Source organism: Sphaerodactylus townsendi, linkage group LG05 (genome assembly GCF_021028975.2).
Source record: "Sphaerodactylus townsendi isolate TG3544 linkage group LG05, MPM_Stown_v2.3, whole genome shotgun sequence".
NCBI classification, from domain to species: domain Eukaryota; kingdom Metazoa; phylum Chordata; class Lepidosauria; order Squamata; family Sphaerodactylidae; genus Sphaerodactylus; species Sphaerodactylus townsendi.
This window is the reverse complement of record NC_059429.1, coordinates 85670649-85683238: the sequence shown is the minus strand read 5'-3', so window position 1 is coordinate 85683238 and position 12590 is coordinate 85670649. Positions and strand designations below refer to the sequence as shown.

The 12590-nt window shown below is 40.6% G+C and overlaps 1 protein-coding gene across 1 annotated transcript; it reads left to right on the top strand.

Annotated features, from left to right (window-relative positions):
- The first annotated feature begins 1111 nt into the window (after window positions 1-1111).
- PPP1R15B (protein phosphatase 1 regulatory subunit 15B) lies at window positions 1112-9015 on the top strand. Its single transcript, XM_048497668.1, has 2 exons — window positions 1112-2687; window positions 5493-9015. The coding sequence occupies exons 1-2, from the start codon at window positions 1410-1412 to the stop codon at window positions 5703-5705; spliced, it is 1491 nt and encodes a 496-aa protein (XP_048353625.1). The 5' UTR covers window positions 1112-1409; the 3' UTR covers window positions 5706-9015.
- The last annotated feature ends 3575 nt before the right edge of the window (window positions 9016-12590 follow it).

Here is a 12590-nt window from a genome sequence, read left to right as displayed (position 1 = left end):
TATCAAACTAGATTATCAGTTAAATGGCATATAAGTAGTAGTTGTGAAATTAGATTGCTCACAGAACTCAAGACAAATATATTAATAAGTGCCACTTTTAAAATCACACTTTTTTCTTTTCTGGTAAATAATATCCTACTTAAGAACCACTGAGTTCAACGAAACATTGCTAGAATATGCTTAAGCTTTTAACTATGAGGCCTGATTCAGAGCATATGAAACCTACTCCTAAATAAGTGTTTAGGATTTCAGCCTTAATTTTTTTTCCTGTTAACCTGCCGCCCAATTCAAAACTATTAACCATCCAGAAATTGATTTTATCTTCATTCAGAGGGAAGATACCTACAAGTAAAATAAATTGTTGCTGTCATTCCCAGCTTCTGAGCTTTCCAGATGGAGGATGGAGGCTGTTGGAAACCTGCCCCACCATCTTTGGTTCCACTTATGTAACTCGTGTTTTATGCTATGGTTACAACTATCTTATCACTGTTTGATTACTCTGGCCCTTGTGCCACCCAGTATACACCAAGGCATACTTGAAGTTGCCTTACGTTGAATGGCATCAAGGTCAGGACTGTCTGCCAAGTGCACAGGTGACTGAACCTGGGACCTTCTGCATTGGCAAGCAGATGCTTTACCACTGAATCATGGCCCTTCCCAGAAAGCCTGTCCCATCTTTCTAAACAAGGGCTTCTCTTTCCCGACTTCCTTTGCCTGTAGAGAGATAAGAACAAAATAAAAGTGTGAAGAAAGAACGTCCTGGGGCTTCTGAGAACTCTGGCAGTTCTTTGGAAGGAAGTTTCTGTCTCCCCCGCCAACCCCTTCATTATGGACTCCTCACCGCGTATTCATGTATTTATATTATATTATCTTCGTATTGGCCCGTTTCAAGGACTATTCCACTCCAAACGTGCTGGAACCGTGTTTCTACGATCCTCCAAGAAAATAGTTAATCTGAACCTTTCAAAAGCCAACCTGGCTGATGCAACCAGCAACTGAGGCGGCGCCCATTGACCAAAGGTCTCTCACACAGGCGTGACCGCCCTTCACCAGGGAACCAATCAGAAGCCGCCGACTGCGGGTTGCATTGCCCGGATGTTACTAAGCGCGCGGCCGGGTCCTCCTTTCCCTATTTGGAAGAAGGCAAAGCGCAGCCTTCCTTCCCTGTCAACGAAACCGCGCGCGCTCACGAGCTGTGCACGGGGTCTCCCGCCCCGCGGCTCAACCGTCGAGCAGTGGGCCCGCCACCATTTTGTTCCTTCCTTATTGACTCAGCTGCCTGTGGGAGGTGAGGCGACCGCTTCGCCGGACTATGGCGTCGCCTAACCTGGGAGGAGCTCACCGCAGCCTGAGGAAGCCCAGAAACCTCACAGGCGAGAAGAATCGGCGGAGGTGAGATCCAGCCCGCCATGGAGCCGAGCGGGCAGCGGGGGCCGGCGAGCTCTCGCCTCGGCTCTCGCCCGCCCTCTTTGCCGCAGCCCCCGCCTGACGCCCCGTTTTCGTGGGCGCGGCTCTTCTCTCAGCTGGTGCAGCGGTTCCTGCCGGGGCCGTCCAGCCCTGACTTTCTGCTGAAGGCCGAGGCCCACGCGGTCGACCCGCAGCCTGCCTTGCCCGCGTGGGGAGCTGCCGGGCTGGCGCCGCTTGTTCTCCAGCCCCGCTTCGGCTTGCTCTCCTCCTCCTCCTTCGTTTTCGGTGGCGTCGACGGGACCCAGTTGCCTGGGCTGTCCTTGAATGCCTCTTGGCAGGAGCTGTCCGACCACCAGCATGTTCGCTCTAAGCTGCACGACATTTTGCGGCAGGTGCACCTGCAGGGCAGCCAGGCCGGCCTGGATCTTCCCGACCCGGATTATGGGTATCATAGCTTGGAGGAAGAGCAGCAAAGGGAGACCCGGCTGCAGAAAGAACACGAGGGGGTGTCGGTGGGCTGTTGCCAGCCGGATCCGGGAAACACGCGTGGGTCTCCCGCTGCAGGGGGTCCCTGCGAGGAGGCGGGAGTCGAGGCCAGATCCAGCTTTGGGGAGGACTCTGATTTCGAGCCAGACTTGCTGCCAGTGGAGGACAGGCCGGCATGCGCTAACAAGCTGATCGACTACATCCTGGGGGGCGCCTGCAGCGGGGAGGAAAGCGAGGGGGAGGACGATTGGGATGGGGACAAGGAGGACGATGATGGGTTTGACAGTGAAGGTTCCCTTTCGGAATCTGATACGGCCAGCCAGGAGGAGGAGAGTGTGCTTTTGTGGGACTCCTTTGGTAGTTTAGATCCCTACAATCCTCAGAACTTCACAGCTGTTATTCAAACTGCTGGGTATGAAGCCAAAAAAGAACCTCCTGCTGAGCCAAATAAGACAGAAGATGTGGAGGATTCTTCCTCTTGGACGGAAAGTTCAGGGGAAGAAGATGACTGGGAGTCTGGCTGCCTAGATGAACCTGAAAACCTGAAGTTGTGGAACTCTTTCTGTAATTTAGAGGACCCTTATAATCCTTTCAACTTCAAGGCACAATTTCAGACTGCAGAGAAGAAAAGCAAGCACGTTTTAAAAGAACCGACAGGAATGTGCCTTGACCTCTCTCACCATAGTGTCTACCTTAGTCATCAAGTGCATGTGCTTGATAACCATGAGCCTGAGATTAAGGAAATTGTGAAGCATGGCATCCTTTCTAGAGAAAAGTGCAAGAAGAAGAAAAAGGTATGTAAGGTACTTGTTTGCATTTCATTGTCTATGAGATATTTTTCAAATAGGGGTCTTCTGTATGTATATGTGTGTTCATGGGCTAATGGCCCCCAGGTCAGCATCCAGCAAACGTGAACAGACGTTAGCATGACTCTGATAAGATTGCAGAGATGAGGCACAACTGAAAATTTAAATTGTTTAGCTATGCAGTAAGCCTGAAACATGTGAACTCCTAGTGTAATCTTTCTTTACAGCTTATTGAAAAAATAAGGTACAAATGGTGAGTTTATGATTATGTAACTGAATTGAGCTCAAGATGATGATTGTAGGGGCAGGATAACTTGCATGGATGTTGTTTTACATATTTTCTGACATTGATTATTAATATCAGGGAAGAAACATGTAAAGCATAATGTGGGAATGTGTCTCCTCTGTTTACAACATGCAGTGAGAAGTCATGTTTGAAGCAGTTATATAGGCTGGTTGCAAAACATGCCACATTGTTATTTTTTGGAACATATAGTGAAACTTTTTGTTAGTATGATACCAAGCTAATCATGCAAGAGAGCTGAAGGCTTGTTCCCAAAAATCCAATCTCTTCTACTCTATTGCTGATCTACCATTTCACTGTTGTTCTTTGTAAGATTGCTCTTCAGAACTTGTCTTGCCTTTTAGCATGTCCCATCATTTTGGCATATTCTGTTCATTAAGCATGAAATGCTTGGCTCTCAGGAGCACCAGGGAACATCTTTTCATCTAAGTAGTGGAAATTGTGTAACATGTTCTGCAAGGACACTTGCAGTTCATCTACTGGGCTTATCCCTCCCCTGCCCTATCTCACTCATGAAATCTTATGCTGGAAGTTTTGCAAGAACCTGGTCCATTTAAACCCTGACCACGCTTTGGACTACTGGTGATTCAAAACACGGTCCCCTATGGCTCGCAAGTATTTGGGGCAATTTCCTGTCATTATTGGGGTTGTACTAATAATAATTCAGTTGTTTCCTCTGTTTTGAGGGGAACTGTATTGTAATGTTCTCTCACACAGGTTCTCTGGAGAGCAGGCATAACATTTTCCCCCAAAAATAGTTGTCATATACAAGCAAACATTGATATACTTATAGAATGTGGATTTATTGTGCAGGGATTTCAAACTTCTGAGAGATGTCTAACTTAAAGAATACTATGTGACCAAATTCTGAACTGCAACCTGATATTGCATTTTTGTGTGTGTTTTCTCAGTTTAAGGATTTATCCCTTTGTTTAAATTGGGAATAAAATCTGGAATATTTTTGCAGTTCTCAATTTTGTTCTCTTGAGGTTAAGGACTAGTCATTGTGATTCATTGATCATATGCATAGCAATGCATAGTGTCTAGATTTTCATGGGTTGTTGTCTGGCCAATTTTCAGACATGGGGTTTCTGAATTCTCTAGAGCTATAAAATTATACATTTTAGCTTAACCTGCCCTGTAAATCACTTGCAGTGACTTCTGTCAAAACAACTTTCAAACCCCTAGTGCACATCTTTCTGGTGGCACCGTAAATGAACAAGGACCTGTATGCAATATATAGCATCATATTACATGACCAGGTAATGGTGCCCCAGAGAGTACATTACAATGATGTAAAAGGTATGAAAGGGAAGAAGCACAGAGGGAGAAGCTGATGTAACTATGTGGAATGCTTTTTTCTTACCTTTAGTTGGAGGTAGTTATACATTTCCATTTAAGGGACAACACAAACAATGAATGGGTCTTAATGTGCTTTAATTAAAATGCGTTATATGAGTAGTTGTGCATACTTTTAATATGTAGGAGTATTTGTTTTCTTCTTGAAGGAACCTGCCTTAGGAAAACAGTGTAGATAAGCCTAGTTCTCTGTGAAACTCAGAATTTCTAGCTGTAAAATAGCTTTCAATTTGCCAGCTTGTATTATTAAGTATGTGTCATTTATCAGAAGATGACCATGGGCTTTACACTCCCTCTGTGTACATGGAAATTAAAGCACGTAATAAATTATTTTCATTGTATTGTCAAAGGCTTTCACAGCCAGAATCACTGGGGTGTTGTGTGATTTCTGGGGTGTATTCTGGTAGCATTTTCTCCTGATGTTTCGCCTGCGTCTGGCTGGCATCTTCATAGAAAATGCTACTAGAACATGGCCATACAGCCCGGAAGCCACACAACACCCCAGATTGTTCTCATGTCCTCAGATTACTCTGACATTCTCAAGAATGAGTTTGTGATTAACACAGTGGAAGATTGAATCCAGGGATAGTTATCTGCCCTGCTTGTTACTTTATTTGGGATACCAGTAATTAATGTTGGTTCTGGAAGAAGTGGCAGGATGAGAGAATGGCTCTTTATGACTTGTCTTTTTAGGCTCCCAGTAGAAATAATATTGTAGGAGTAGTGTCTTGAGCAGTTCTGGTCTAATAAGAGAAAGAAGAGCTTTGACATGTTTTAGTGTTTATATGGAGTGCAGATGCTTCTCACATACATATCAAGATCATTTAACTTGGCTGCCGTGCATGTACTAAGTGTTTTAAAGTTTCATGTATAGTTATTTATTTGAAGTATTTTTCATCTCCCTGTCAACTCAACTCAGGGTCCCAGTAGCAATATTGTTTATTTAAAGCTCTTTTAAGTCATGCCAGCCATTGAACATGCATTCTACAATAGTCTATTATGTTCTGTCATCAAGTAGGTTTGATAAATATATGCAGGTCTGTGTGTTCTATTCTTTTAAAATGATGCATTATATAAAAGATGCTGTACAAAATATTTGCATAATTAGATTTAATTTTAATCTGTTATAGGTGACTTTCTTAGAAGAAGTTACTGAGTATTATGTGAGCAATGAAGAAGATCGCAAAGGACCCTGGGAAGAAATTGCACGTGATGGTTGCAGATTCCATAAACGAATTCAAGAAACTGAAGATGCTATTGGGTATTGCTTGACATTAGAGCACAGACAGCGAATAATGCAAACGCTCCAGGAAATGTGTTACAGAAAGCTTGATGTTTTTTAGCACCTTAATAAACTCTAAAAAAAACCTAACACATTTAATGATACTCATGAACATCTTGCAGAAGATCACTTTTTCTAATAAAATGGCAGCTGCCTACAAAGATCTAAAACTGGGGAACAGGAATTATTAGTACTTCATTCTAGTACTCTGCCAACAAATGTGTGTTTAACTGGGTGTGATATTGAAATAAACTATGTTGGGTAATATCAAGTGCATCACTATTCCTTTGTAAAACAGAGTGTCTGTTTTTGGCTGGAACCAGTCCAGAGATGCCCCCTTTGCCATATATAAGTAGAGTTTTGCACTTTTTAAAAGGGAAAATATTTTGAAAGTGTATTTATTGGGTTTGAAGCCCAGCTATGAAGTTTTGATTTAAAGTTTGTAAATAATGGTATTTTCTAATTTTCTTTGAACTCACACACAATAGAAAATTGAAATTTTATTATTATTCCTGTGTCTGAAATAAATTTAATTTTCCAATCTTGAATCTAATGTTTTCTAACGCTTTACATAGGTATGTCAAAAAGGCTAAAATTTATGTAATTTGTTACATATTTGATTGTATAGGTATTGTTTCAAACTACATGTAAAACTTTCATATTGTCCTTTTATTGCCCATAGATACTCTGTAGTCAGTTTGTAAATTGCAGCATGTTGGTCTGCTATGAAAGCAGTCTGAGTTAGGCTGCCGTGACAGTAAATAACAGTATAGTATGAAGCCAAAAAACCCCTTCATAGTCAGCAAATATCTGGCAGGATATTGCACAGTGTTCCACTCTTAAGCATGGCTTACTGAAAGTCTGCAGCAGTTCTACATGTTGTTTTATTATTACTCATATACTTGAAAATACCTAGGCACTATAGGAAGCATAAACAACTGAAATCAATCTGCTTTAGTACTCAGTTGTGCCCAACTTCATGGAAAATACAAGTGTTAGCTGCTCAAGATTTGTAACAACAGCTGTTTACCCAAAATCAGTGTTAAATTATATAGTAATATTATTTTCAAATATAATATGGACATTTATCCTCAGTGCATTAATTTGGTATCTTTCAAACTATACTGTTAGAGAACTAAACGTTGGAAACAGGTTTGGATTAGTAGCAGTATTTGGATTATCCCATTATTTAAAAGGCACAAGTAAGCATTTCTAAAGAGCATAACATATAACTTTTGGTTCAGTATCATCTGTAGCTCTGTTCTTCAGCACTGAGCAGGGCTTGTACCTGTTACTTCAGTATTTTGTAACTCAAAAGATAAACAGGCACTAGACAGAGCTCAACTCTTTAGTTACTCTTAACAGAAACATCACATTGGAACCTAAATTGGAACCTTCTTATTTTTATGTATTCCCTGTCTCTTGTTTCCCTACATTGTAATAGGAATCATGCATTTTTTGCTTTTGCTCGTAGAAATAGCTCATTCAGCTTTTTTTCAACTCCATAGTGCCAGTAGAGATATTGCTGTTCAGTTTTGACTGTTGCAATACATTGTTTTCAAAAACAATGCAAACAGATCAAACATGGGTTTTTGATTACAGGGAAGAAACAAATGGCTTGGATGCACTGGAGAGGATAAAGGGGGTATTTTTAGTTGCAGCAGGAAGAGGGAAGGTGAAAAAATCCAAGCACTATAAACAGTAATTCTTTGGTCTGCCCAAATAGTCCAGGGGATCCATCCCAGTGTGTGCCTGCTTTGATGGGGATGTAGCTTCCTTTTGACAGAATCTTTGATTTTAGATCATGGTTTTTCTGAAAGGGTATTCTTGCTGGAGTGCACTGCTGTAGAACTTCACTGAGCCATATTGAGAGTTGGACTTAGGCCCACTTACTTGAGAATGAGTCTCACAGCTCCATGTAAATGTGCATAGGATACAAAAATGGTTATACTGAAAATGCAGACTCTTGCCACTGTAAGTATTGTCTCTTCCTTGTCAGCTACAGAGTAATAAAAAACAGGTCTGGCCTCCAATTTGAAGCCTTAAAACCCAAGGTATGTAATTTTGAAATATAATTGTTTCATCCTCAGATAGTTTTTCCTGTGTAAATAGTTAATGGTGCTAAATGTGGCAATGAAGGATGTGTTTCAGGATCATTTGAGTAGAGAGATGTGAAAATCCAGTACTTACAGACTTTAAATCAAAACTGCTATTGAGAGTTTTATTTTTATATCGTTTTAGGAAATCAAAAGTAGAACCTATCAATCTTATAAATTCACTTTATACAGATTTAAATAAATTGGCTTGCATTTTATTGAGTTTTTATATTTAAAGCCATTTCTGTAAATACTTATTTAAAATTAATCTGTTAAATATAATAAAGAGACTTTGAAAGTTATGTTCCTATTATCTGTAAACTTATGTGTAGTTAATGTAATGGTGCTGTGTTGAATGTTGTTGCTAAGCTCATGCAGTGTTAAATATTTCATTAGCTGAAGAGTTAAACAGGTTTAGACTAGATGAGCCCACAGCAAAGCAATGCTAGATGGGGAAAATGGCACTGAAACATCTGTTTCTATATGAGTATCCAGACCTTCCTTGTACAATCACCCACCCTGCCCACCTAAAACATTTTGAAGTACTGTAAGCAGAACAAAAATCTGAGAAGATAAATTGTCCCAAAAAACCAAATGAGGCAGGTTTCATTTGACTTGGGTTCTGCATATTTTTCCATCTTATAATCAATTCAAATTAAACAGCTGTGCAAATATAAGACACCTTTATACATATCTTTGCAGCCTGTATATGATTTAACGTTCTGTTGTAATCCTTAGCTCTACTGTCATTTGTATGGTGGCTTGAAACCATTATCACTTCTGAAGAGACTTGCTGCACAAACCTGACCTATTTTGCTGACTTCTGATGTCCTTGCTTCCTGGAGAAACCATGTTTTATATAATGGGAACATATGTGTGAGGATTACAAATGGTATGGAATCCTGGAAAAATTTGGTTAGTGTTCTCCGTACCTGCTGACAAAGAGCTTCTAAAGTATCAATCTGATCTTAATAGCTGTAGGGGTTTGGGGCAGGCAGGGACTGGATAATTGGAGAAATGGAGTTCTTGCAGCCCAATCCAGAGCAACCAGGGACAGCTCCGCTGCGCCACTTTCAGAGGGGGCAAATGCCTCAGTGCATCCCTATGTCAGCTCCATTGGCCCATTCAACTTCCCCCAAAGATTTGGCCTGTAAAGCATTCTGATTCAGAATTTCATAAAGAAGTTTGTCATCTACAGAAATGCTATGTGATTAACTTGCCTTTTTACCCTGTTTCTTAGTGCCTCCATCTGGTCCTAGATGAAAGAGCTACATTTTTTAAAAAAAGGCTGAGTTATTCTGTATTCTGCATCCAATATAAAATTTCTAACAAAGTGCAATCACAAAAATGCAATATATCCATAGTTCTTATAGCTGTCACATTCTTTCCTTTGTTATCTTTACTAATGTAATTGAAAGTAGGATAGTTATATTTATGTTTGCAAGAATTTTGTTGAGCCCTGTATTGTCTTCCCAAATTGTGGCTTCTGAAGGAGGTAGTAAAAATTTAAAGGCACTTGTTATAGTATGATGAAGTTTTTGGCTATGATTTGGGTTAGACATGAGAGAGGAGGGAAACTGGGTCCTTATATCACAGTGTGAGGGAAAAAAACCTTAGGAACTTAAGAGCCATGCTGGATCAGACCAAAGGTCCCTCAAGTCCAACGTACTGTTTGCATGGTTGCCAGCCTCTAGGAAGCTCACAAACAGGAAGACTCAACAGTATTTTCCTGTCTGTGCTCCCAAGCAGCTGATTTAAGAGAGAGAGAGGACCTCTAGTACTGAAGGGAGTAGATATCCATCATGATTAGTGGCAGTTTGTAGCCAAGTCATCCATGAATTTGTCTGTTCTTTTTAAGGCTTTCCAAGTTGTCAGCCATGACCACAGGTAACACAGCGAGTTCTAGAAATAAACTATATCCTTTGTGAAGAAAAATTCTTTTGGTCTGTTCTGAACCTCTTACCCTTCGGTTTCAGTGGATGACCCTGGATTCTAGTCTTATGGGAGAAGAAGAAGAGCTTTTCCCTCTCCACTTTCTCCATGTTGTGCATAAACCTTACTAGCCTTTTTTTCTAAGCCCAACAGCACTTTTTGATTGGCATGGTACAGTGGTTAAGAGCAGCAGACCCTAATCTGGAAAACCATGTTTGATTCCTCACTCCTTCTAGTGCAACCGGCTGGGTGACCTTGTGCTTGTCAGAGTTCTCTGAGAACTCTGACAGCCCTGGTTAACTTGCAAAGTGCCAGTTGTAGGGAAGGGAATGTGATTGTAAGCTGCTTTGAGAACTACTTAGGGTAGAGAAAAATAAGGAATAAAAATCTCATAGGACAAATGTCATAGGGCAACTGATCCTTTTGGTTGTTCTTTTCTGCACATTTTCAAGCTCTACAATATCCACATGATGATATGGGAATGAAAGGGGCATAGATAAGAGAAATGTTAACAATCCAAGGGGAGTATGCTGATGCAATGTGCAGTTCTCAAACCCTTCAATGGAAATACGAGATAAAAAGATCTGCTACTACATTCAGACACTAAACCTCCCACCTGTGTCCCACTGATTGCAAACCTGGGCTGTTGCCAGCATCTTGCCTTCTACTAATATTGCAACGGAGGAATAAACTGCCATTTGTAGGAGTATGTTCTCTTGAGGTTCAATCTGATAGATGGAACTAGGGATGCCTGAGAGCTCAGTTCTGAGTTCTTTAACATTCCATCCTCTTTGGCAAAAGGATACATAAACCAGGAATGAATTGTGATATATACCGGTACTAGAAATGTGTCCAATTTCTTAAGATTTTAATGAATTTTAAATTCACATCTTTATGACATTTTAATTCTGATTCTGATGTTTACACACCATAGATGTTTCTTGATTAGTTAGCAGACTTCAAACGTGAAATCTTTTGAATTGCTAAACTGTTATCAATGCTCATTAACATTATGTGTTACAAGTACAGTCATTTCATGATGTTGTGCATGTTCTAGTGTGCCTGAGTTCACAATAGGAGATGGCCCAATATTGCCCTCCATGTGTATCTTGGCTCTTGCCACAGAATTCTCGGTAATGCAATATGCAGGATTCTACAGTACGTCTTTAGTAATTCCTTAACTGACTTGTCTAAATGAAAAATATTTCCTGAATGGAGAAAGTTTGAAAAATCTTGGGAATTCACCCTTGCAGATCAACTGTCAACAGCATTTACTGGTATATCAACTATTAAAATAGTGTATGTGAAGATGACATAATTGGGGAATGTCAGGAGAATTCAAGTAGTCTGTGCCATTAATGTTCTAAAATGGTGTTTGGAAGCAGGCTCATGGTTTTGCCTTTTTTAAAAGATGGGTCTTTATTTAAGATATCTCTTACTCCTAACCCAAATTCTTGAGTAGTTTACATATATTATAAAATAGAATAGCTTTAATGCCATAGTTAAAAAGAGTCAACACCATAATGTTTCGGGCATAGGCACATACCGAAGAACACTAGTAAAAAGGCATTAGATCTGGGAAAATAAATCTGGGATCTGGGAAAATAAAAACCTTCACATGACACCAAAAATTCAAAAGAAGGAATTCCATGAGTCAGGTATTATAAAGAACAACAGCAACAAACGCTTTGTCTCATGTGGCTACTGACCACCAGTCTGAAGGTGGGTGCACACAGAGCCAGAGATGCTAGCAAAAATCTTTTTATTGATCAGTTCTGGTAAAATGCTGGTACAATAAGAGGCCAACCAGATACGTGCTAGAAAACACAGTAAACGGAAGGAGTCAGTCAAATCCTTTTGGATGTCGCTTATGAATATCTTCCAGGTCACAAGTTAGTTCATGACCTATAGTATTAAGTCCTTTTATTTTGGTAATAAGCATAGGCAGAAATTAAAGGAAAAATAAATGGTTTAATCATCTTGTCTGATGATAAAACCATTGGCAATGTTTGGCAAAAAAAAAAGGCTTTGAACTGTCTGCTAAGAATGCTGCCATGCGACTTCCATTCTTCCAGACTGGTGTGTCATCTGGGAATTTGAACAACTGGGATGTAATTACAGGCTCATTGTCTTTAAACCTGTTTATCCAAGTATTGACAAACATCTCTCTCTCTCTCTCTCTCTCTCACTCACTTTTACACTCTGTGAAGATGATTTCAGGAAAAAAGATCAGGTTTGTGGGACATTAAAAAGTGGGTTTGACTTCTGATTTTTCTTTATTTAGAGCTCAGAGCCCACAATGCATCACAAGAAATTGGGAATCCCACCCTCAAAAAACTCTCCCAGGATTCCTTCACAGGTTTGAACAAGCTGATTTTTTACCCTACTTAACGTTTGTTTAAATGGGCAATCAGATGCTCTCAACATTCCATTCCTTCTGAGTATAGCTATTTCTCACCCAGACACTAAGGCCAGATTCAATGTGTTTGCCTTTGAGGCACTCCATGGTAGATTTGTGGGCATCCTGTATTCTTCAAGAATCTGTCCGTGTGATGACACAGAGGTGATGACACACACATCTTGCTATTTTGTAAATTCTACTTTAGAGTACGTCAGTTGAGAATAATGGAATTGCTATTTAGGTGGGAGAGTCAACAACCTTCAATACTGAGATCCTCCTAGAGCAGGGGTAGGGAACCTGCGGCTCTCCAGATGTTCAGGAACTACAATTCCCATCAGCCTCTGTCAGCATGGCCAATTGGCCATGCTGGTAGGGGCTGATGGGAATTGTAGTTCCTGAACATCTGGAGAGCCGCAGGTTCCCTACCCCTGTCCTAGAGGATAAGAGCAACAGCTAAGTTCCTTTCAGAGGCAGTAAGGATCCTTTTACACCGTTTTAAAGCATTTTACACCATTTT

Coding starts and splice junctions, on each gene's coding strand:
- PPP1R15B (XM_048497668.1), top strand. CDS start 1,410: ATGGAGCCGAGCGGGCAGCGGGGGCCGGCGAGCTCTCGCCTCGGCTCT. Junction 2,688..5,492: donor AGTGCAAGAAGAAGAAAAAG/GTATGTAAGGTA, acceptor AATCTGTTATAG/GTGACTTTCTTAGAAGAAGT.